The 25,470-nt window shown below is 42.4% G+C and overlaps 1 protein-coding gene across 1 annotated transcript in view; it reads left to right on the top strand.

Annotated features, from left to right (window-relative positions):
* JARID2 (jumonji and AT-rich interaction domain containing 2) overlaps positions 1-25,470 on the top strand; it is a 314,361-nt gene that overhangs the window by 160,383 nt on the left and 128,508 nt on the right. Inside the window, exon 3 of the mRNA XM_019543649.1 lies at positions 19,382-19,523. Coding sequence (XP_019399194.1) covers positions 19,382-19,523 — 142 coding nt within the window. The remainder of the gene's footprint in view (positions 1-19,381; positions 19,524-25,470) is intronic.

The following is a 25,470-nucleotide window of genomic DNA, read 5'->3' as shown; positions in this document are numbered from 1 at the left end:
ATTTCTAGTCACTCCTGGTAACGCTCAGGGGAACAGGGATTCCCCCAGTGCCTGCTGGCCCCCTCTGACTAGTTCGTAACAGGCCACTAGATCCCCCCTCAGCCTTCTCTTGTGGAGGCTGAACAGGTTCAGGTCCCGCAGCCTCTCCTCATAGGACCTGCCCTGCTGCCCCGATCATGTTACTGGCTCTCCTCTGGACCCTCTCCATGTGAGAAGATGAAATGTGCTAACACCTTCTTTTCTCTTCGCCCCTTTTGCCTTCCCATTAACTTGAATGGCCCACAATTAACTTAATTGCACATGATTCCAGGGACAAGTCTGTCAGCCTGTATGCCCCTGCTGGCCACCTACTGGAAGAGAGGCAGCAATGCAGCTTGGAAAAACTATGTGTATGGCTGCAGTGCTCCCATTGTGATTAAAAGCCAAGATGGGCAGAAGCACCTTAAATAAGACATCCCTTTACAGGCAAAGATGGTTCTTGGCCATATATTCTGTTTCTCCAAACTTTGTGAGGTCTTTACCTGGCATGGCTTGGGGTGGCCAGGGCAGGAGCCTTGGGCACTGACTTTAGGGTGAAGGGTGAAAAAATAGCAGCTGCCACTGCAGTCACATGCCCATGCCAAAAGTCACCAGTGCCTCTCTCCCTGGCATTAGGTTGACTCGTTAGCATCTAGGCCTCACTGCCTGATTCATCATCTACACCAGAAGGATGGTACTGATTAACTTTTATGTGGCTAGCACCACTGTTTCATCTTCATCCAACCATCTCTGGCTCCAGTTTGTACCAAGTGTGGTTCCCACTGGATGCAAATTCCTCAATGGCCTTTAATCCTATAAGGATGCACACCCAGTTTCTGTTCTACTAGACAGACCAGATCAGCCTGTTTTTATAGCACATTGAAAACATGAAGCGCTATGTATGCATGCAACTATAACAGCAGTGTATACCTGTCTTTGTAACTTGTTTGGTCAGGGTGGTAGTACTTTGAGGCTGCCCGTAGATGTCTTGAGATTCTCTTAGAGAGAAAAATGGGTGTGGAGAGCCAAAGGTGCTTGCCTTAACTGATTTATTTTGTGTGGGTTTTTTTCACAGTTAGTATGCATCTTTTATTGTACTTGGTGTCATAAAATGTACAGAGGGCCTCAAGGTATTTGCTTTAGTGCTTTTATTTCAGTGTCATGTAACTTCATAGAAAAATGAGGTTGTCAGGGTTTATTTGAGGTTTAGTTGCATAAATCCAAGCCTAAATCCATTTTTTTCCAGTCACAATGATGTAACAACATTGAATATGCACGTAAAAAGCTTTTGAGTGTGTTTTTGCATTATTTGCTTCCTGCCTTCTCCCAGGTGTGCCCCTATTCCCCCCCTGCCTCCCAAAAGCCCCTGTGTATTGTCCTGCTGTTTGTATCTAAACAAGAAGCAAGTCACATGCTACCAATTGTAAATTACAGTGAGGAACACGAATAAGAAATTAATTGTGGAAGCTCCGTCTACATAAATCTTGTCATCTTTGCCCAGTTTTAAGAAAATAAACACAGTCCTAAAAATTAGACTTAAACTTAGTAGTATTTTATCTAAACTGTTTACTCAGAAAGTCAGGGTGCTGTTTCTATTGACAAACCAGCCCCATCGCTTTTACTGAGTAGCAAGTCTTCTAATTTGGTGCGTTTTTACCTCTACTGCTCTCTTGAAATGTGAGCAAAAAAGCTTTTTCATGTTAGTGCAATATTTAAGGGCAGTGGGATTTCTTTAAATCCTTAGGAAAAAAAATCTCCTTAACACTTCAGAACTACTTTCTCCAGTGCCAGATTTTCAAATGGCTGGCCCCCTGCCCTCCACCCTAATCTGCTCCCCCTGCGGTTCATCTGCAGATATCTTACTAAAGGAGAGGTGAGGGTAAGGTTAAGCAGTTGGCTGCAAGTACCATAAATAGAAATGAAAATTGCTTTTCATATGAGGAATGTTTCTTAAAAGCTGTAACATCAATGGCAATGCATATACTTGTACTTCAGAAGATTTTATTAATCTTTATAAGAACAAGGTAGATTTCATAAGTAAAATCAGGACACTCTGCACATACTTATCCAAATCTTTGGCAATCTATTGCAGTCTGTATTATCCAAAGCCTTTGCCTGTAAGCTTGTGTCACTCTGGATTCGACCTATGCCTAGTTCCCATGACGAGATTCTCAAAGATTAAGTGACCACTGAGCACGGCTTCTCTTGCTTTGTTTCCTCATTTTCTCTCAAGTCACTGATTACATTATTATCAAATGACACTGCAGTGACAGAGCCAATCTAGGCGAATGCTGGTTTCTTCTAAGCGTGTTCTTCGCAGCTGTAAATTTTATTTCCTGGTGTTTTCTCTGAATTGCACGTGCCCAGCAGGTAGACAACTGCTGTGCAAGACATCAAACAGTCCCTTCCCATTTCTGTCAGAATCAAGTGTGAGAGGTGCTAGGTAATTCTTACCTTGGGTAAGGCTTTAAAACCAAACAGAGGCAATGTGTTACCCTTGCATGTATGTATGACAACGTTTATTCATTCATTCATTCACGTTGGCTTTTTATATTGCACTTGCAATTTCAGTACTTGATGATTGGGCCTAAATGCTTTAATGTCATAGTTGCATGTTATATAGTTTCAGTTATTCCAAGATTAATTTTCCAAATAAATTGTGAGGGTAGGGAGGTCAGTCAAAACTGGCATGACAGCTTGCCAACTTAGGCATGAAATCTATTTATCTGACATTTATGATGGTGATGAGATATTTTACTCAAGCATTTATTCACTCCAAAGAAGAGACTGACTATAGTTTTCAAGGTTAGACTACAGGAAGATTTTTTTTTCAGGCTGTTCTTGAAGATGTATTCTGTTACCATATCAAAAATACACTAAAACCTACATTGGCATCATTATTTATGATGCAGAAGAAAAAAATATGTGCAAAGCTTCACTATCACATTAGGTGCATACAAAGCTGCTGATTAAGAAAGGGAGAGGGGGACCCCAAAAGTTTGGAGTTGGGTGAAATTCAGGATGCTCATCCAAATTTTGTATGGTTATATTGCCTCTAACCACCCTTTTTGATAGGCTGTAGCTGTTTCTTCTCTTCTATTGCCTTCTGGGAAACTTTGGCTAGTTGAACACCAGAAATAGGACGGTGCTTTAGGCAAGGTAACATAAAGAAATGATTTGGCTTGGCAGAAAGTAAGAAGACATCCCGGGTTTCCAGTAATACCAGCTCTTGTGAAAAAATCCTGAGACTCGTGATTTCCAAGTCAAATTAACTCTGACTCATGATCTAGGGAGAGCACCCTCAAATCTCTGGAGTTTTTTTTTTCTAGCCCATGTAAAGAAAGCTCAGCTGGTAAGTCTGTGGAGGGGAAGGGGGGAGGGGCAGATTGAGGCCCCCACGGTGAGGGAGGGAGTGGGGCAGGGACTGGGGTGAATGGGGCTGTGGCGCTGGCATGGGTCATGGGATATAGTTGTGGGTGACTCCTCCAGAGGCACAGAGGGGAGGGGCAGCTCCTTGCCACTGTGCCCCAGAGAGGCATGGAGGGGATGTGACCACCTGTTTTGTGCGCAGGGCAGAGGCAGGCTGTGGGCTGGGGCTCTGAGCCCTGCTGCCTTTGCCCGGGGAGCCACGCGATGCCAGTGTGCCTCCTGCCGCCCGTCAGGCAAGCAGGGGACACATGGCGTGGCCAGTTTGAGGCTCCCGGGACAAACTTTGTCCCAGGAGCCACATGCTAGCCATGCTGCATGTTCCCTACCTGCCTAGTGGGTGGCAGGAGGCACACATGAGATTACATGGCTCATGGTGCGAAAGCAGCAGGATGCAGAGCCCCAGCCCACAGTGGGCAGCCTGCTTCTGCCCCATGCACAAATCTGAGGAGCATGTGCCTCCCATGCTTTCTTTGTGGGGGTGTGCAATGGTGGGAAGACATTTGCATGACCAGTGACCTGACTTGTCTCCGGGTCTGCCCCTCACTCCCATGCCACAGACGTCCCCCCCTCCCCAGCCCTGCTGATGCCCCTCACTCCTAACCCATATCACCTTGCATCCTGCCAGGGTGTGTGGAGAACCCTGCTGCCAGGCTCCAAACCCCACATACACACCCACAGCCCCCTCCCAACTTTACAAATAACCCCCCCTCACACACACACACACACACTTCAAACATAGCATCTCATGATTTACATACCAAATCTCTTAATTTTTAAGTTGGTTGCATGCTGCAGGCTTGGCAATACTGGGTTTCTGAGGAGCATAGAAAAAAAGAATTCTACACAGAGTAGTATGAAATGGATTTATGAAGAAGGGAAAAGTCCAGATAATGTAATGGATTTGCAGGATTGGGCAGAAGATTAGTCACAGGTAGGGTGACCACATTGCATGTGTCGCAGTTTGACAAGGATGCTCCAGGATTCCACAGCCTGGTCCTGGCTAGTTGGTCACTGGTTCCAGGCTGAAGTCCAGCAGGGAGGTGGAGTGGCATGGTGTGCCAGGCAGGCACCGCTACTCCTCTGCTGCCTCTCCGCAGTGGTTCTGGGGGAGTTGGAAGACAGGAAGTTTAGGTAAGAAGAGGAAATAAGTCAGGATATGTGCGCGTTGCCACAGTAAACCCAACTTTTATAAGCGTCACTTTCCGTAACTCAGTGTGCCGTTGGTTCTTTTACCTATGGCATTTTTCACAAAAGATTCTGTTTTGGAGCAGAGGAGCAAGCTACAAATAATGCAGTCGCAGGTGACTCAGTTAAGTAATTTCCATTGCTGTCACCACCTAAAAAGGAGTCCTTCTGCAGTTGTTTCCTGCAAAAGAGGGAAATTAATGACTCCATGCCGGATAGTTTGTTTCTGCCAAGTGAAAACGTTTACTCTTTGCAAAGGAGTGTCTGTAATTTGCTCTGCAGAAAGCTGCTTTTTATATGCCAGCAGGGACAAGGAAAACAAAATAAATGCAGTATTATAGGCAAAAGACCGACGTATGCTTCAGAAAATCAGTTGGCTTAAAATTGGTTGAGAAACATTTGTGAAAGGCTTCCTTCTTTTCTCTTCTCCTGTTTGTCAGGAATGTTGTGAGGCCTCGGGCTGGCTTGGTTGTCAAGCAGCAACACCGCACTGGGGGCTCCGAAGTGATGTCTCGACGCTCAGGCTGGCAAGGAGTTGGAAACTTTGCAGCAGGCAATGCATGCTCATCTCGTGTGCGGAGGAGGGAGCGATGCACCCGGCAGTGCGCCTTCCTTATTCCAAGCTAGTACAAGCAATTGTATTTATTAGCAAGTTCCAGAGGGAGCAGCACCTGTGGCTTCCTGTACAGAGGGTGGGGTCATTTCATTGTGGAGCCTAAAGTGTTTTTTGGAAAGGCCGTTAATGATGTTCATAGCCTTTTCCAGTTGGGGAAATGCTTTTAAAAAAAAAGAAAAGAAAAAAAAAGTAGTCTTTTTTTTCTTTTCTGCTCTGTTTTCTCTCCCTTTTACCACTTGTTTTGAAGGTATTTATTGAGACATAAATGTAGCCTGATCTCTAAGGTTAGTAAGAAATATAATGAAAAATACATTTGTGGCTCTAAAGTCAAAGAGTATCAGCCTCCTGGGGATCGTATTCAGAGTTTTTAGTAGAAGGCAGGACCTCAAGAAAAAGAACACATTTTATTTTTCTACTAAATTTGAGAGCTAAACCAATAAAATGTGTGGTGGATAAATTCTGACCCTTGTCAATGGAGTATAACTCCCTTTGTGAGGAAGTAGCTCACTAAAACGAGTGACACTGATTAGCCCCGCTGTCCTCAAATTACAGCTGTTTTTCAGTGCAGAGCTGTGTGTAGAGCATTTAACCAAGCGGTGTCTAGCACAGGGCAAAATTTCTGTGAGAGACTTCCTGCCTCCTCCTCCAACTGAAAGCCTAAAGCAGAAAACTGTCTCAATTAACAGAGGATTAAATCAGCATTCATGCATTCATGGTGTAGGAGGGTCAGCATGACATTACCAGGTCACGTGTTACTGCAGTAAGAGGGATCTTCATAACGGGTGTCACACTGGAAAAATATTTCTTCAGTCTGTCTGGAGGGCTGCCCAGGCTCTTGGCAAAAAAACATGAAAGGCAAGTCCTGAATGACATGCATTACAATCTCAAATGAGGCTATACAATTGGAAATATGTCATTCAGTATTTGCCTTTCCGTGGCTTTTTGCCATATACCCAGGTACAATTGCAGATAATTAGAGGGAGAATAATTTTCTCCAAAGGACTTTTTGACACCTTCCTCTTCCTCTTTCAGGTGCGTGCTATTGCTGCGATTTGTTTTCTGCTGAGTCTGGTCCTTTACTAGGCCTTCTGTTTCCAGGCCTCTTATACACTCAGTCCTTCTGTCATTAGTTTAACTAGACATACTTTTTTTTAAACAGGTAATTTGGGACACCTCCTTTTGCTACAGATGACTCCAGTCCATGGTGTCTTCACCTCTTCAAAGCTGAACTGAGCTGCTGCAGTCTTCTCACTGTGCTAAGTGTACAGTTCCGTGTGCTAGTGGTACATAGCCAGAGCAGGTCAAATAGCTTTACAGACTGCAGCTCTGGGAAGCACTATCCCAGTGTCCTTCATTTAATGCTGGTGGGTTTCTTGGAGGTGGCAAGGACACATTGTTTCAGACCACGAGCATGGTTCTTGTTGAGAAATAAGTCCGTTATAACCTCATCCACCATGATCTGTTGACTGTGCTTTTTTAGAAGAAAAGTCTGTAAAAAAATGTTAATTAGGTTGTTGCTTTCCAGTTTAGTGTACGTTCACTGGTTGTGAGACTTAAAAACCACTACAAACAAATGCAGCCCAGCACTGCTCTGCACTTCTGTTTTAGTTTCAGCTCGAGGGTTTTGCTGCTCGTGGTTTTTCCTTTGCAAAGTTGTCAAGTATTCATCCTTAGTACTGTGTGCCTGCTTGCTTCTTATGATAGTGGGTCACTCATTATGTTGTTACTTCTCCAGGCAACAGATTCTTGATAGTCTGTAATTGCTTCTTCTCCTAACTTTCTTTTTATGGAAAAGCATTTAATTTGTCCTTCTGCCTCATAGAAAAGTTATTTTCCAGAGGGATGCCGTATACGTGTAACTTGTCCCCATTGGCCTAAAAACGCATGCCATGTCTTCATCTTTGTTGACCTGCTTAATCCCTCCTTCGTGAAATATAGATGTTTTTCTCCATTGCCCATCAGTTCCTACTGGTATTTTAGTCTGCTGCTGTTAAGCTTCTGGGGTTAAAAGCATGTGTCTGGGAACAATTGAGTGGCAACCAACAGACTCAAACTTTGAAGTCTGGTAATAACTGATAATTAGTTGGCAAATATGTTCCATATTTATTTAAATCTAAAGCAAGGGTTTTTTTCTCCAGTCAGCACTGGGGGAAACACCCTTGTCTTAAATTCACGTATGGAGTGGGGGCAGGCAGCTGCTGCAGTACTGGCTCTGTCCCTGAGCCTGGGTCAGAGTCAGACCCACAGCAGCCACCTGCCCCCCTCTGCTTGCCATCTGCAGCTTCTGTTTCCCGCTGGAAGATAGAGACTGGGGAGTTGGGGGCGAGGGTGGGGGGACGCTGAGGTGGTGGGTGCAGGTGGCAGGGTAGGGCAGAAAGGCTGCAAGGGAAAGTGTGTGGGGGGGGCAGAAGGCAAGGGGGTTCCCTGCCCCCCAGCCACACAACTGTGATAGCTACTGTTTTCCCTGCTGTGGCAGTGGGGCGGAAATGGATGGACAAATTTAAGACTGCCGTCTGATACTTAATTTTCCAGATACAGAATCTATTTATAAATTTTACATGCATAGAATAATAATTTGGGGGTTGTCTTAAATTCAGGGTCGTCTTAGTTTTGGATAAATACTGTATTACAAATGGAATGGAGCTGTAAATTTGACATGGAAATGAAGAGGGGGAATATCCTCATTTTTCCCCGGTGTATTTGTCATCCGAATTTTTTAACTTTTACTTTAGGTATCATAAAATATTAGATCCTTTCTGCCCTGTCATGATAGAAGCTTGCTGGGGAGCTGTTGACTCAAGGGTCTGGGATGCCATCTTTAAATAGATATCTTTTCTTCCAAATGTTCATCCAGATTCTGAGTTAAACAAAACAAAGGTGCTGAAGAAAAAACCCCACATCTATAAATAGTCAAGCTATACATGCCTCCTCTCCAGTTGTTTTTTTTATATCCCCATCATTTGTGATATCCCACTAATTCTCTAGTCATCCATAAAATAGATGAGATTTTGAGAAGAAAAGAATAGCTGCATGTAATAAACATATTGATATAAATTATTTTATTAACAGAGAATCTTATTCAGACTGTTCTTTATCAGATATAAAATTAAAAGCATGGCTTTTTAAAAAAAATCCTGAGGTACCTTTTAAGTGTAAGGGATAAAACTGCAGTGATGGCAACTGTGGCTGCATGCATGTAGGAGTATATTTGTAGTTTGTTATAAAATATGCTTGTAACTCTATTTCCAATGTGCATATTACTAAATAGGAGAAAAGTAGCAAGGTCAGTCTCTTTTGGAGGAGAGAGGTCCTCAGGCGCAAGCTACACATCACCAAGGCAGTTGCTTTCCTCAGGCACAATAAAGCCATTCTGTCCAGCATGAAAACCAATTTGAGGTCAAAAGCATTTTGTTGTTTTTATGATGGTACCGGGGTGCTTCTCATCCAAAGATCTCCAAGTACTTTCCAGGGGAGGTCGGTATCATTTGTCCCCATTTCACAACTGCAGAGAGGGGAAGCAACTCCCTCAGCAGACCAGGCAGAAGGTAGGGCAGGATGACACCTTTGAGTCTAACTGGTTCAGAGAGACATGTTCAAATTTGCTGATGACACTAGGAGGTGGGGGGGATGTGGGCACACTAGAAGGAAGCATCAGGCTACAGTCAGACCTAGACAGGTTACAAGGGTGGGTGGATGTGAATAGGATGGGTTCAACACAGACAAGTGCAAGGTGATGCACCTGGGGAGGCACAACCAGCACCATACTTACAGGTTAGGGAACTCCCCTTTTATGAGCACGGAGGTGGAAAGGGATCTGGGGGTCATCATTGACTCCAAGATGAACATGGGCCGGCAGTGTGAGGATGCAGTCAGGAAGGCCAGCTGTACCGTGTCATGCATCCACAGATGTATCTCGAGCAGGTCCAAGGAGGTGATCCTCCCCCTGTATGCGGCACTGGTCAGGCCGCAGCTGGAGTACTGCGTCCAGTTCTGGGCGCCGCACTTCAAGAGGGATGTGGACAGCATTGAGAGGGTCCAGAGGAGGGCCACCGCATGATCAGGGGACAGCAGGGCAGGCCCTACGAGGACAGGCTACGGGACCTGAACCTGTTCAGCCTCCACAAGAGAAGGCTGAGGGGGATCTAGTGGCCTGTTATAAACTAGTCAGAGGGGACCAGCAGGCATTGGGGCAGTCCCTGTTCCCCCGTGCGCTGCCAGGAGTGACCAGGAATAACGGTCACAAGCTGGCAGAGGGCAGGTTTAGGCTAGATATCAGGAAGCGCTACTTCACGGTCAGGGCGGCTAGGATCTGGAACCAACTTCCAAGAGAAGTGGTGCAGGCTCAGGCTCCTACCCTGGGGGCTTTTAAGAGGAGGTTGGATGAACATCTTGCTGGGGTCATTTGACCCCAGTATTTTTTCCTGCCATGGCAGGGGGTCGGACTAGATGATCTACTCAGGTCCCTTCCAACCCTAGAAACTATGAAACTGAGCTTTCCTAGGCAGGAAGTTATTTTAACAGACGCTGAAGTAGGTTGTTGCCTGTGAAAGCTCATGCTTCCCTGAACCATTTGGTTTCTAAGGCCGTGTCAAGACAAGCATGGTTGTGTGGCGTGTGGCTCCGCAGACACATCTGCAGTGCCACATAAAGCACATTCAGTTGTTCTCCATGCTTTAAGGGAGAAGTACAGAAGGGTTTTTTGAGGGGTCAAAAAACCTGTAAAAAAGCAAAACCAAACCCAGAGTGGTGCATGCAGTGGCAGCAAGCCAGAGCCTGGATGGCCAGAACCACGCTCCACTACTGGCCAGGCTCCATGTGTCAGGATCGCTGCTATTGCAGCCGTGGGACCCAGGTAAGGGATCCCAGTCCTGGCCCTACCCCACCTGGGATAATTTGCTGTGGGTCAAAATGCATGTGGCGTGGGCATTCCCTGGCGACAACTAACAGTGGCACAAGGTTCACCTCCGCTATTTGTCCCCGGGGAACCAAACTTCCATGTGTGTCTGGATGTGGCCTAATGTGCCACTCTGCCCTGCTTTCTTCCAGACTTCAGATTAACACACACAGCATCACAGAGAAGACTAGTGCAAGACTCAGGAATGAGCTCCAGTGTCCCAAGTCCCCATGCAGTATTCAAATCTGCTAGACTTGTTGCCTTTCTTTTTCAAAGTTCCTCTTGCCTGTGATGGGTGGCTGCTGCCTTGCATCTAAAGGCCTGTTATTCCTTCCTGAAGCTTCCTGCTTGGAGCCTTTTGGGCCTAGTTTCAAATGGGGACTGGAGACAGGGGCCATTTCATGATGGCGTATGGATGAAGACTAACTACAATACTGGCTATTTGGCTATAAGAAGGTAGGGACAATCAAGACCCACTTTTACCAATCACTAACAGAAGTCAGTGCTTAACAGTTTATGGCACTATAGATATGACAGGTGGTTTCTCTGGGCCTCTGAGCTCATTCAAACACTTTGACCTTGGTACAAACTGGTACAGACTCATTAGGAAAGCTGTCCTTCCCTCCTTGTTATACTGTCCCAGTAGCAAGTAACAGAGACACAGTTGTTGTCTTTCTCCCCCTCCCCCGAATCCTAAGCATTTTCCCCCAGTAAGGCCCAGGTCTACAAGATGCTTTCTGTGGGTCAGGAAGAGATTTTCCAGGCAGAGGAAGCAGAAGACCATGTTTGACAGGTACTAGTCCTTCTAAGGCACCTGTCAGCTTAACACCAAAAAATACTAAACCAGAGTTTGGTCATTCTGTTGAAACATGGCAGCTCTTTAATGTAAGTTTATCGGACACTTACTGGCAGCATCTAGACTTCTATATGCACAGTACTAAGCATAATATCATGTGTAAGGAAATTGCATAAATATCTTTGGTTGCTCAATAGCAGTTTTGGATGGGAGGTTTGGTAGGGGTTAAGAGCTTCCTTCAACTGGCATTATTAAACCGATTCTCTTTTGGTGATCTCTTCTTTTGACAAGCTGACAAAAACACCTTGTGCTATAATGTTATTCATGCTTGGCTCCCATAGTAATGATGTATATCTACATATAAAAGCACTGTTGTAGTCATTTACCAAGACCGTAAAAAGCTATTTGCTAATAGTTCTTGGCATAACATTACTACTGAGTACATATGCTGTGTTATGTACCACAATCAACTTAATGTCCAGTGTCTTGTCATCTGCAAAGGCCACTGTTAGTTACTGTTAGGGTGGCAACACGGAGCCTGGGGTGGCATTGGTATTGACTTAAAAGCATTCAGAATGAGATGTTTATGTTGTAGCTTGAGACTATCAGCTCAGGCATTTTCTTCACAATAAAATCAATGATACGTTAGAAACAACGGCAGGCTTTTCATCTCTGAGAGAATTATTTTTTTAATATATTATTATACTTTTTGAACTCCCAGTTCTTCAAAGATAAGCATGAAAATGGACCTTATTTCCTAAACTTGTTTCTTTTTAATATGTAATGTGTTCCCTTGTCATGCTCTGACAAGGTGACAGATGGTATTTGCACTATAAAACTAAATTATCTTTTGTGTATAGCTGTACAACAGCTAAATACAGTAGCTCTACAGTATGCTGATTAGTGCCTACTATTGCAGATGTTTTTGAGGTTCTGGGATATTTTAACTTGGCATTAAAAGGTTCATGTTTTTTTTAAACTCACTTTCCAGGTCACTGGTAATAATTGGGTACATAACCTTGAAACTTCACATCTGTTTTTTTGATTTTTGGTAGCTTTATATGATTAGAGTAACAGAGAAAGAGATGCCTATTGTGATTACATTTCAACTGCATCTGCTTGTCTGTTATTAATGGCAAAATAAGAGGTCTGTTAGATGAAGTAAACTTTTGTAGCTGAAGCTGTAGTTCATAATAAACATAAAAGAAAGTTAAGGAGTTTAGTCATTACACACTTTGTACTTGTCTCTCTTATTTGGGGGGGAAATCATACCAATTGAAAATGCAGTGAAAGTTATGTTAAACTATTCTTAAAGTTAAATACAGAAGATGATCTTTTACAGTAATTTTATTTCTCCACAGTGTTTAGCTGGATTCATACATGTCGTCTGATACAGTGCAGTTCCTATGTCAGCCAGGTACAGTTGTGTGTATCTGTGGTATTTGGCAGTCAGAAATAGCCTATGTAGTACATTTTAACAGTGTAAGCAAATGTATTCTCCATGTCCATTGGACATGGTTACAAAAGAACATGAATTTGAAAATGTCCTGGCTTGAAAGTTTTTACATTTGTAACATTACTGATGTGTTACTGCATTTGTGTGCAATTTTCCTATAAGCAAAAATGAAACAGGATGAGATTAAGTATCTCGTCTCTCCAAAAACTTATTCTACATTTCCATAACTGCATAGCTAAAATTTGGAGTGTCATGATACTTTGCAAGTAAATAGAAGCCCTAAGCTGTGTTTTCATTTACTTTTGTTCCATGGTCTTGTAAATAGCATTGTCATTATAACATCATGAAATGGTATGTGGTGTATACGTCTAACCTTTTTTATCACGTACTTTGAACTCTGTTTATCCATTTTCCATCCTATTGATTTAGTTATCTTTCAAATTGTCTTGGAAACTAGGCTGTCCTACCAACATGGATAGCATTCAGTTGAAAACAGTCTATGATGAATGCAGGTCCAGATCTCTCTGTAGCAAAAATCACCTATTTGGGTAATCAAAAAATAGGGAAAAAACTGTATTTTTCACTTTGCAGTGCAGAGCTGAATAGCAGAAATACGATGGGCTCATCTTCTCGGAGTTAAACAAACCCTGTGCCTAACTATTGACCCCATATGGAAAATTAGGAACATGAACGTGGCAAAAATTTCCTGTGTCATAATTAATTAGGTCAGTTTATGCTCTTAAATACACTTGGCTTGTGCTGTACCTTGTTGACTGTTATTAATGTTATACTGGAACAGCTCTTGTCAGTTGCTTCCGACTGCAGGCAAGGGGCTGGAAACAAAGCATCTATTTTGAACATCTAAATTTTCTCGGCAAAATTAATCGTAATGTGCAGAAACAGTTACTGTATTGCATTCCTGCTTCTGGAGAAAATGGAAACCTTTAATTCTATGGGCCTTATTTGTAGGAGCATAAGAAATACATATTGAAAGTTTTGGAAATTTTATAACAATCTGTCTTCAAACCCTTTTTTTCCAAGTATACGCGCGCACACACACACACACATCTAACGTAATTATATTAATGTACATATGTATGAAGCTGTCGTATTTACTGCTGAGCTCCAGAGGGAGCAGCATTCAACATGTATATGAATACTGAATGTGTATGCACTTACATAAGTACACACTGTTGACCTTTCCCCATCTTCCATTGTTTTATTGCAGCCTTTCCCTCATCACTTCCATCCCTATGCCTCACTCCTGATTTGATACCCTAAGAAATTTCAGTATATGAAGTCATTTCAGTTTTTCCATTGTAAGATAATTGATTTTTTTTTTCCCACCCTGATTAATTATTTCTAGTCTCTTAGTCCTCTTGGCACATGCTGCTAGAGGAGAAAGTGAGATAATTTGGAGTTTTAGTGGAACCAGTATAGTATTGACATTTAATCCATGCCTGTTTCTGTAGGCACAAACATTGTGGTAGATAGGCTTCCGTTCAAGATTGGGGCTTGATTGAGAACTAGCTTGCTGGTGCCAGTTATGCTAACAGGTTTTGGCATCTATAGCAGGGGTGGGCAAAATGTGGCCCAGGGGTCGGATGTGGCCCACCAGGCCATTCTATCCAGCCTGTGGGGCCCCTAAAAAATTTAGAAAATTAATATTTATCTGCCCTGGGCTGCCTGTCATGCGGCCATTGATGGCTTGCCAAAACTCAGTAAATGGCCCTCTGCCCAAAATCTGTAGGGAATTGGCCATCAGTAAGTGGCCCACCCTTGATCTATAGGGAATGGTAGGGGTAATATTAGTTCCTTCAATTGTATTTGCTGTCGTTTCACCAGTTCTGTTTACACATTGGGTGCTTTGTCAGATCTTGACTGCTTTTGATGATGGATATGAAAAGTAAGGCTTGATGGAATCTGATGCACGATCCCGACAATCACACCTCCTGTCATGCCACACATGCGTGGCAGGAGGTGTGATTGTGGGGATTGGGCATCAGATCCTGTCATGCCTTACTGCTGGTGCAGGGGAAGGCTGGTCTGTGTCTACTGTGCCTAGAGCTCCATCATGTGATGGAGTTCCCAGCTGCAGGGGCCACCTTGTACTCCTGCAGCTATGATCCTTATCAGCAGATCAGGGCTCTCAGTGGGGGAACTCACTGTACTCCCCCAGCTGGGACCCCTGATCAGCTGACCAGGGCTCCCAGTCTTCAGGGCGTATGTTCCAGAGGCTAGGAGCTCTGGCCATACATTCAGTTAAAGTCAAGATAGGAACAGCAACCAAGTTATTATGCATTTTACATAATAACTTTGTCCCTTATTCCTGGTTTTATCATTCCTGTAATTGAATAAACGTGTGGCCAGGTCAATGCTTAATGAGTTAATCCCGTCTTGACTGTAATGTGCGTCAGGGGCCTGAATGCTCAGAAAGCATGTAGGGGAGCAGACTTGCAAAAGGGCATTTTCTTACTTCGCTGCTCTTTCCCTCTGTGTATTCAGTCATACCTGCTACCTTGAACAATGTACAACTCAAATGTGTTGCTTTTTGCTCTTGGTAGCTTTGTAAACCCCAACAGTGAGCACATGGGGATTGGATTCTGTACCTCGGTGTCAGCAAAATTATTGACTTAATTCTAATGTTTACCCCTGTGCAAAAGCAATGGGATTGCACTGGTGTTACTGGAGGCAACGGGTCACTTGAGATATTACCACAGTTAGGAGTCAAGATTTTAGATTTTTTTCTCCTGTACTTGGCAAGGTGTTTGTAACCTTTGTGGCTAGGGACAGATATTAAAAAACCCTGAGCCTGAATTGATTCAACCTTTTCAGGTTAGTCCAACCTGGCTAGGCTGAACTGGTTTATAACTGCACAGGCTGGACTGAAGAAATGTCTCTGGACTGAAGAAATGCTAGTACATGCCTGCAGTGGCACAGGCTAGAAGCCGGAGGGTGTTAGAGCAGCCTTCCCTTCGCTTCCACAGTGCTGAGCTGAGTGGGGCATGACCAGACCCCAGCAGGGTGCTCTTGTTAGGGAGGGGTTCCCCCCCACTTGCTATTGATAATGGATTATTGAGTGACACAGCAGGGAGCTGCACAGGGAGTTGTTAGCTTTTATCAACCCATCAGCAAAACAAGAACCTTCAAGCTCTTCTTAAACAATTTTTTCTAAGGAAGGAATGGAGGAACATTACCAGCTACCTGTTTGTTAGCTTCAAAAAGCAGATACTGTTGTGTCTGCCTTTGCCTTGTCTCCTGTAGCATGGACCTTAGCCAGCATGTGGTCTGCTAGCTAATGCTGAGAGGTGTCTGTGTAAGGCAGAGGGGATGGGAGAATCCCTGTTTGAGCAGGGAGAGGTTGCGGGGGAGGGGCTGAAAGGGAGGAAGCCTGCTGTACATGCAGTCTCTGCCAGAGCTGCAGCCAAGGAGCAGAGGTGCAGGGCTAGAGCAGAGCCGTACCCAGAGTTGCAAAGCATCTGGGGTGCTGGAGGACTCTGATTTAACTTAAACCAAGAAGGGGTCTGGGACAGACATATTGCATAGGCCGGTTTGACCCAAATCAGTTAAGTCTGATACTGTATTCAACCAGGTTTATCTCAAACTGGTTTCAGTCTTTTTCAGACAGGTTTATGTGCAATGAACATCTGTTCCAGGTTTAAATCAGTTTCTGATCACTTAAACTGGTTTATGTGTAATGTCTGTCCCTAGCCTTTTAGATATGTACGGGCCAAGTGTGGGCTTCCAAACGGAATTTTTCAATAAGCTATACTTGAGGAGAGGAAGACTGTTGAATGTTAGTTCACTGCACTGACCAAATGCCTTTTGCCTAGAGTTTTAGATCTGAGTTGCAGAAACTACACTGACTTTGATTCACTTTGAGTTTAACTTGAAGATACTTTGTTTACATTAGCTAACATCTGTTATCTGATGTTTTGTTGGATTTTTTCTAGCAATACAGAACATTACATAACTGGAGTTGTCAAGAAGAGGGAATGTTTTTTTTCACCCTTCCAAAGAAGGGCACGCATCACACTTGACTTCCATATGTACGGATAGGTTTGGCAGGTTTAGAGGATATATGGCAAGAAACTTCCACATGCATGAGAGCTGTCAGCCCAAGAGGTAGTTTTCTTGACTCGTACTTCAGGTTGCTCGATTTTTACGTATGGAATCTCTCCAGAACAAATATTACTTTTGGAATACGTAGCCAAATTCTGTCATACTGGTTAACTTACTGAATGTGAAGTCTCAGAATGATATGCTTGATTTAGACTTCTCTAGAGTTTGCAGACCATAAATTTTATCAGCAGAGTTTTAAAAATAAAATGCAAAGCAAAAAATTAAAACACTGCTAAGTACACATTTCCAGTAAGGAGACTTTCAGTGCAGAAGGAATCTGGTTAATGTTTGTTTTGCTTTTAATTTTCCTCTGTATGAAATCTCCTTGAAACTTTTTCTGGATGACTGAAGGAAATCCAGAATATATCATTCTGTGACATTAAAAATACCATTGGTTTCATAAGCTGCAATGAAATTAATATCTGGCATTTTTCATGTCATCATTTGAGAAATCCCTTTTGTTCAATCTCTTTATTTCTTGGCTTACTAAAAGGTAAGTAAGAATTTAAAGCTGGTTGTTTAACATATTTCTGTGCTGTCAGCCTTATAGCCAAGATAGCATGGGTATTTTGCACAGAAATTTGTGCTTAATTCAGTTTCCACTTTTGCTTTGTGGTTTCCCTTTAAGAAAAAATTTCAGAGAATTAATCTTATTTTATTTTCCTCCCACAATGAATTTCAACATTTTCTTTTTGTATGAGGTGTTTTAAAAAAGCAGCATTTAAAAATAATGTGCACAACTGCAGCCCTGCAACTGTGTAGTCATCATGGGCACATCCCCACAAGTGGGAATGTGCATTTCCCTGGGGACAACTAGCAGCAGCAGCACATATTCGTACCACTGCTACTTGTCCCTAGGCACACCCCTGTGTCTGCGCTTTGGTGCACTGTCAATTGCCCTGAGTGTGGCTAGCACCTGGGCTGGTCCCAGCAGCCTTACCCGGGATCCTGGGGGCCTCCTGGGGATGCACTGGTGGTGATCCAGGTGTGTGGAGCCTGGCCTGCATGGCTCTGGCTGACCAGGCTCCAGTTTCAGGTGGTGCACGCTGCTGTCACGTGTAGCACACGGTTTTTGTTTGTTTGTTTGTTCTTGGTGAGGTTTTTTAGACACCAGCATTTGAAGCATGGCAAATGGATTAATATGCTGCCTGCATTTTGCAGTGCCTCAAAAGGCTTTGAGGTGCTACAAACTGCACATTCATTCACCATGGTGGTGTAGGCCACGTGTCTGCTTTTAACTCCACTTCGAGATGTGTAACACAATCCCAAGTGCATAAATACAGACTTTAACAAAAAAGAAAATGTAGGTGGGATGAAGTCTTTGAATTAGGCAATTTTGGAAATACAGAAACTGCACTGGAAGTTCAAAAATGTTAGATTTAAATAAGAGATGGGTCATCACACCGGCCCACAACATCAAAGCCTGTCCTGAAGAAATGGGTGCAAGAGGGGAGGGAGTCTTTGTCCTTTTCCTCTTCTTAATGCTATATTGCTTACTTAATGCCAGATTGCAGGCTTTTTAAAGGTGGGTCTATTTACATCTGGAAGCTTCATTGAAGATGTATGAAGTCAAACACTGTGTTGTGCGATGATTGTATTGATAGAGTGCACACTGTTTTCATGGCAAATTGTGGTTTGAAATGGACTGTAATTGTGCAGCACTCGTGATTTACTTTCCATAGATTTCATAGATATTAGGGCTGAACTGTTACTTAGGTGTTATTACATTTGTGCTTCTGCAAAGCATCAGTATGCTGCTCATGCTGCTGGTGTTTGGAGGCAGCTAAGCTGAAGCGGGGAAAGGTGCTCAAAAGATTCAAAGAAGAAAGTGCTACTCCCAGTTGGGTGGACTGAAACCTCTGCAGTAATCCCACACATGACACTTGCAAGAATATTTTTGTAGCTTGCTGTGAAGGGCTGTAATCTGCCAGAAAGAATTGGAATTCCTGCGGTGATCAATTCTTAAAACCTTAGATAAATATTGACCAGGTAATAGAGTGATATTTTTTTCTCTCCTGTGATCAATCAAGAAATACCTATCACTATTTTAATACCACCAGAAGGGTGAGTGGTTTCAGTGTCTTTTGGCAAGCTGCTGAAGTCATGGGTCAAATCATGCTGTACTTGCTCACGTGAGTAAGGTGAACAGCATTTGGCAGTCAGTGCAGTTAGGCAAGGCAAAATGCTTCTCTTGTTATCAATGGTTCTCCTGTCTGTCTATGGCTCTTTGAGGAAGGGGTGGAAAGATGGGCCCAGTGCAGCTTTCCCTTGTAGCCTTCAGCTATTGTGGCTGAGTAAGGCTTAGCCAGAGGCTTGGAGCAGAGTCAGGGGAAAAAGCCTTTTTCTCACTGCACCTTTAAGGGTCGCAATTTGAAAGCTTCCTGAATTTAAGATGGTTAGAAGCAGCAGAAGGAAGAAGAGGAAGAAAACAAACCGCCCACATGGCAACCTAATTTTAAATTGATGTAGAGATTTATGCAAATGACTCTCATCAGTGTGAGCTACTGTGGCTTGAATAAAGTCTGTAATGCAGAGATGCATTTATACGACTAAAATAATGCTTTTTTTGTAAACCCCATGAAACGATTTTCTTTGCAACTTTGAACAGTTTTCCACATTCTCATTTGGAATGGGTGGTTTGCAGTTCTCTGCTGCAAGTTTAAAAAAAAAAAAAAAAAAAAAAAATGTAAACTCATCCATTTCTAAATGGAGATTCCCTGTATAAAACAATCCCAGCCACTTTTACAAAGTCTGCTATCTTTTGTGAACTTTATTTGGCTATCAGTGTGAATACTGTCTTGGCCCATTTGGCATTGGTGATACGTGACTTGAACATTTTGTACCCTTTTTGTGTTGCCTCCACAGGACTCCTCACTAATGGCCAATCTAAGGGATTAGGACCAGGATCGGAACAGTTGGAGAATGAGAAGGACGATGCATCACAAGTGTCCTCCACTAGCAACGATGTTAGTTCTTCAGATTTTGAAGAAGGGCCATCAAGGAAAAGGTCAGTGGTGTTTTTACAGTTCAAATAATCTTTTTATGAGCTACATGTCAGCCAGATATATAAGGCCATACTTATGTTCCCACTACTGCTTGCCTTGGTTTTCTCCCATTTTACCGTGAGTAGGTATTGAAATATTTTCAGAAACAGAGATAAAGCTTTTTGTGAGCGCTATCTTTTATTGGACCATCTGTATAGTTGGGTGGGCAAGGCTCTAGTGAGACCTGAGGAAGGATACTGTGGTACCCAAAAGCTTGTCCATATCCCTCCCAATTGTACATTTGGTCTGATTTAAAAGATGTACAAAATCCTTGCATCTGGCATTTTTCCTGGAGCAGCACAGGTGCAACATTACGCTACCACAGTTCAGAAGCTGAGAGTTTAAAGTAACTACAAAGATAGGTTACATGTTGGATCCATCTTTCTGGCTTCTTTTTTAAAGTGAATAATCTGTAGTTTTGCTATGGAAAACATGGAAAGGCTGTTGTCATTTTGCAGTGAGTGATTATTAAATGAAATGTCTAGTCATAGTCTTTTTAGGTGTCTTGTAGTGTAAGTGTCACTGTTCAGTACATACAAATGTAATTTCTTGGACAGGCTACATTCGTGTCATTACATTAGATTTGCCGTTAGATTTACTTTGATTGAAAACATGTTCAAAGGGTTTAAAATACATAGATCCTCTGAAAATAGTAGTTGTACAGTAAGCTTCACTATGAGGATGTGGGTTATTGTCTGTAAGGACTACTTTGAGATAATGATGTGGCAAGCTGGCCTCTATTTCCTAGAAGTCAGTTATGAAATCCTTATTGAACTCTCATTATACTACAATCTTGGCCAATTTCCTCATGTGCAAAATGTGGGTTAAAATTGCAGGATTAGAGCCAATTTCATGTAGAAAATATGCTGAAAGTGCAAGCAGAAGTCTGGAATTTTATCTCATAAAATGAGAACAAAAACTGGTTCCCTGAAAAATGTTATTTACCAAAAGGTAAACCCACACCCCTCCCCAAAATCCGAACTTACCACCCCCCTCGCAAACTGAAATAGGTTTGAAGTGGGGATCCTCCTGAAACCGCCTTCTTCCACATTCCTATTTCCTAGGTAACTTTAAACAGTTCTTTGGGAGATCTGATGGGGAGGAAGAGAGCGGCCCCCTCAAATTAAATGAAAAGATTCTGCTTCCAAATGTTTGCCTGGCTGATGCGTGTATTTCAGGACAGGATATGCACTGACTGCTCTGTATTGATAGAAACTTTACAAGGACTTAATACAGCTACTCTTCTCTTAACATTGTAGTTACATTCTTGAAATGTGACTTTAAGAAAACAATGTTAAATGAAGCCAGTTATGTCACAGTAGTTACCTACTAGCAGGTGGCAGCCAAACAGCATTATCACCGAACATTGCACAACTTTAAACGACTATGTTCTCTAATGGATCAGCAACGTAATAATGAAATGACGTTAACTGGGATGACGTTAAGTGAGGAGTACCTGTACAGTACAGTGTTGCTTGTGGGGAACTTTCAGCTTTTTATCAGGCATAAGTCAGGCTTGAAAGATTTTTCTGCTTTGAAATTTAAGTGTTGTGTGTGCAGTACTTGAGAGACTCAATATTTGATTTAGGAATGAGTCAGCTTCTGACATCACACAGTCTAATGAAGTGAATTTGAGCAATCAAGAAGAAAGGTCTTTTCATTTGGTTGGTTTTAGAAATGTTGGTACAAACATTTTGTTAGCTCTTGTTTAGTTCTAACACCCGAGAGAAGGCCCTTGTGACTAGTTGAACACCATGACTGTTTCAGTTTAGGTATGTGGAAGTCCTTACTCCAGTTTTCTTGGTCTCCAGGGATTGAAATCATGGAACTTGATACCTTGATATTTTAAAAGGGTTTTTTTTCTTTAAAACCCCCCCCACAAAACATAACTGAAACCCCCCCCAGAATTCTGCAGGTTTTTGTGGAAGTGGGGAAAACTTTTAAGTTCTTCTTTCATTACTCATGAAGTACCATAAATGTATTTATGTATTTATTTATTTATTTTTGCCCTTGCAGGCCACAATTATATAGAACTCCCCCATTTTCTTCCTCCCCTATCCACTTCTTGGCATTCATGCACAACCTGCCTTCTCCTTCTGTTCTGCATGCTGCTTCTTTCAGAATACTCTCTTCCCTACCTACCACCTTTGAGACCCATCTTGACAGTTTCTCTAACTCCTCTTCTCTCAGCATTGTATCTGGTACCATTTTGTTTTCATGCCTCTGAGCTGAAGACATTTTAGGAAATTATACCCTACGGTCAAACTTCTCAGTGTTCCTTCCTTTACAGCTTACTGTAGCAAGATGGATGTCCTGCTGCTATCTGAAATTTGCATTTAAACGAGGGATGTGCTAATACCAAACTAGCCACGATTTTCTCACTCCCATAACTAAAATGTGCATTGTCCTTAGTATTCTAGAAATGCCATGTCTTACAGCTGCAAGCACATAGAAGAGAGCAATTTTACTGGTTTGCAGAGACAGTGAAGTGTATACCTTCGGGAGTCACGCTGTTTAATAAAGCAGGCTTAAGGTCCTGTAGCACTATCTGTTTGAAGTGGGGATGTATGCAAACCTTTGCAGGTCGTTGGTTTTTGCAGGGGAGAGAGATCTCTTGTGAAATATGACTATCTTTTATACAGGTGGAAAGGTTACCTGTATCCTATAGCATTAGCTTTGTGTTATTTGCTGATGACAATCATGACAAGAAGTGGAGGCCTCTGGTGTAAGACTTGTTGGTCATAGCCTAGTAATCTAAAATAATCATTCTAATTGAATTTCAATTCAGATTCATTTCAAAAGATTCCTCTTTACTCATCACATGCTCCCCTTCTTCAAAGGCTTTTTACAAATTGCATTGTTGTTTAGTTTTTATTTCTTCTTGAAGTTCCAATCAACTTTGGTGTTACCTAAAGTGAACTGGGCTTACTGATAGTGCTGCTGTATATGTTAATGTGCAGGCATTGTTTATGCGTAAGATAAAAGGGAGAGTAACTGTTTAAAAATATGGGCTTTTGGGGAAATTTCTTGGCTCCTGAGACTTCCACAAAAATGACAAGCTCTGAGCTGCATGGAAGTCTTGATTCTGCGGGGTCTGCAACCTTGAAATGACATGATGGGAGAGAGAAGTGCTGATCCTTTAAGGTTACAAAGGAGGCAGTTAAGGAGATGACTGCTTGTCTGATGTTTATATGCTATGCTGTGCATATCTTTGATCCAGACTACAGAGGGAATGTCTGTGAGTGTGCAAGGGCTGCTTTTTAATATCCAGCTGTGACATGGGCGTGAGTCTTCAGCAGCAGTTGGAATTTCACTCTCTTCATACCATGCCAATGATTTTATTGTTCTGAAACATTCTGAAATTGTCTCAATGACGTATTTAATTTAGCTGTGGAACGGAGGCCTCGGCTATTCGCAGAATGCACTATGGGAAGGTATACATCTTACAAATAGTGCCCACATCTGCAAACTGAACAGTGCCCTGAACTCTGCATTACAAACAATAAGTGGCTGCCCAGTATATATGCAACGAGAAAACATGTTCATCTTGGCAGGAGCCCCCCCTCATAACACCAACAGATCTGGAATACTGCATGACCTGGCAATCAAAGCCCAGCAGGAAGACCATCCACTACATGACATGTTTGAAAAATACCCAATGCAGAAACATTTAAAAAGCATAAAACCCTTACCAATATCTGCCAGAAACATCAGAGGAAGCAGGAGACACCGTACTGTCATCATGGCCCCAGAGAAGGTGGGAAGAGCAATAGAATAACAATCGCACCCTACTACACAAGTACCATCTTCACACCCTCCTGGTCATAAACTCCCACGTAAGGCATAAGTAAACCTGAATAAACTGTGATCAGGCTATGGAGCTTCCAACAAAATAAAACATAAAATGAGCCTTACAAACTCACTATCATGCCCCTGTGGCAAAGGAGATCAGACAGCCCAGCATATATTATCTCACTGTTTTCTATGTGGTCCATCAGAAGGAGTGAACAGTCTGAAAGATTGCAGTAATATTGATGGATCTATTCTTAAATGGTTGGAGGAGTCAACTTTCTGAAGTCATACACAAGAAGAAGAAGAAAGATTTTATTATTCTGAAATTTCTTGGGAAAGATGAGAGACTGGACTTTTCCTGTGGGGGTGGCTGGGCAGAGAACTCCAATCGTGTACTTGTTGAAACTATGTAAAAATTGTCTTTTAAGGAATCAGAACACAGCTCCACCTAGGGCAAAAATGGAGGAGGGAAATTATAAAGGCTACTTTATATAACAGCAGAGTTGCTCTGCCTATTTCTTAGACCTTGCCTACACAGGAGTTTTAAAGGCTGCGCCTGTAGACTCCCTCCCCCCATCTCCTTTCTCTTCTGGACACTTATTTGAGCATAGAAATGACTTCGTTTAGTTTTAGTTTAAACCCCTTCCCGAGTGACAAGCTGAACCAAAAGCTACTTTTACACTGTAATAAGTGCATACAGGGTGGTGGGGTGGGGGAAAGGAAGGGAGGTTTAGGCTAGAGTAACTTTACACTAAATTACACTGAAAAAAACTTTCTTGCGTACACTGCTGTTTCTTAGCAAGAGCAGCATGTACGTGGTCTGCACAAGCTTTTAGGCCAGGTACAGACTTTACACTTTTGCCAGTATAAGTGATCGAAAGCTGGTCTTTACCTGCGACAGAACAGAAGTTTGGCACACACCGACTGGTTTAAAAATGTCAGAGCCCACTCTAAGTAGTCTCCCCCTCCCCCCAAATATGTGCATTCTGTTCACTATGGATCTAAACTATTCTGCTTACAGGAAACCATGCAACTTAGTGTGCTTCCTACTTGGGCTCTTTGAATGTCTCTACCTAGGTTTGATGTCACTGAATCTGCTGAACTGGTTTAAGGTCTTTCCTTCAGTTTGCCTGGAGGCTGTCTTTGGGCAAAGCTAAATTTGCAGTCAAGGGGGAAACAGAGAAAGTTGTCTTCACAATAAACTAGCCTCAGCCCTACTTTGAGTATAGATTATTGTAGAACCCCATAGACATTCTGAGGATATTCTCAAAACACACAACTTGCAATTTTCTTATGCTGTGGTATGCATGATGGTAGGTAAGGAAGGAAGAATGCATAAATTTTACTTATAAAGCCTTCGGATAAGTCAAAGCACTGGAAAACCATTTTACAGAATAAGAAATGGATGGAGTCACTCTTTCAAAGTAATGCCATTTTCACATATGGTAATTTATTCTAGGGTGGAAAGTACTGATTAACTTCAACATTTTTTCTTAAATCTAGACAAATTGTAGGCAAAACAGGAACATTACATCTAAAGGTGCATTATTTTATAACAAAATCTTCATTAAGGCATGGAATTTAAGGGTGTAGATCAGCAAACCAAATTACAGAGAGTTAAAGGGAGGGCAACAGACAGTTATTGTCTGTGGACTAACTCTTCAACTGAGGGAAGAGTAAGACCTCAGTGAAACAGCATTAAGTTGCTGTCATTCAGTTTTCACTTCCTGTGGGATAGAAGTGTGCATGGGGACAGTTACTACAGAATGATGATTTTTTTCCCCCCTCGGATGTTAAATTTGGTATGCTTAAAAAAAAGCACATTAACTGTTTTTCTTAGGTGTACAAGCAAGTGAATTAGGTATGCCAACAAAAGCTGGGTTGAGGCCATTTTGAAAACTTGATCTATATTATATCACTTTTAAAATTATTTCAAAGTACTGAAATCCTTCTGGTCTTCATAATTATAGCATCTAAGTAATTCATCTAACTTTTGTTGGTTTTGCCAACACATGGTAGTATGTGGAGTTAAAAGGACCAGGTGACTGGTATTAAGGGGGCCTTGGATTATATGAGTCGCTTTCCAAATGCATATTAATAAATAGGTACCTGCATTAT

Source organism: Crocodylus porosus, unplaced genomic scaffold, assembly GCF_001723895.1.
Source record: "Crocodylus porosus isolate Cpor-Errol unplaced genomic scaffold, CroPor_comp1, whole genome shotgun sequence".
NCBI lineage: Eukaryota > Metazoa > Chordata > Crocodylia > Crocodylidae > Crocodylus > Crocodylus porosus.
Note: the sequence above shows the minus strand (reverse complement) of the source record. Positions and strands in the feature narration are given on the sequence as shown.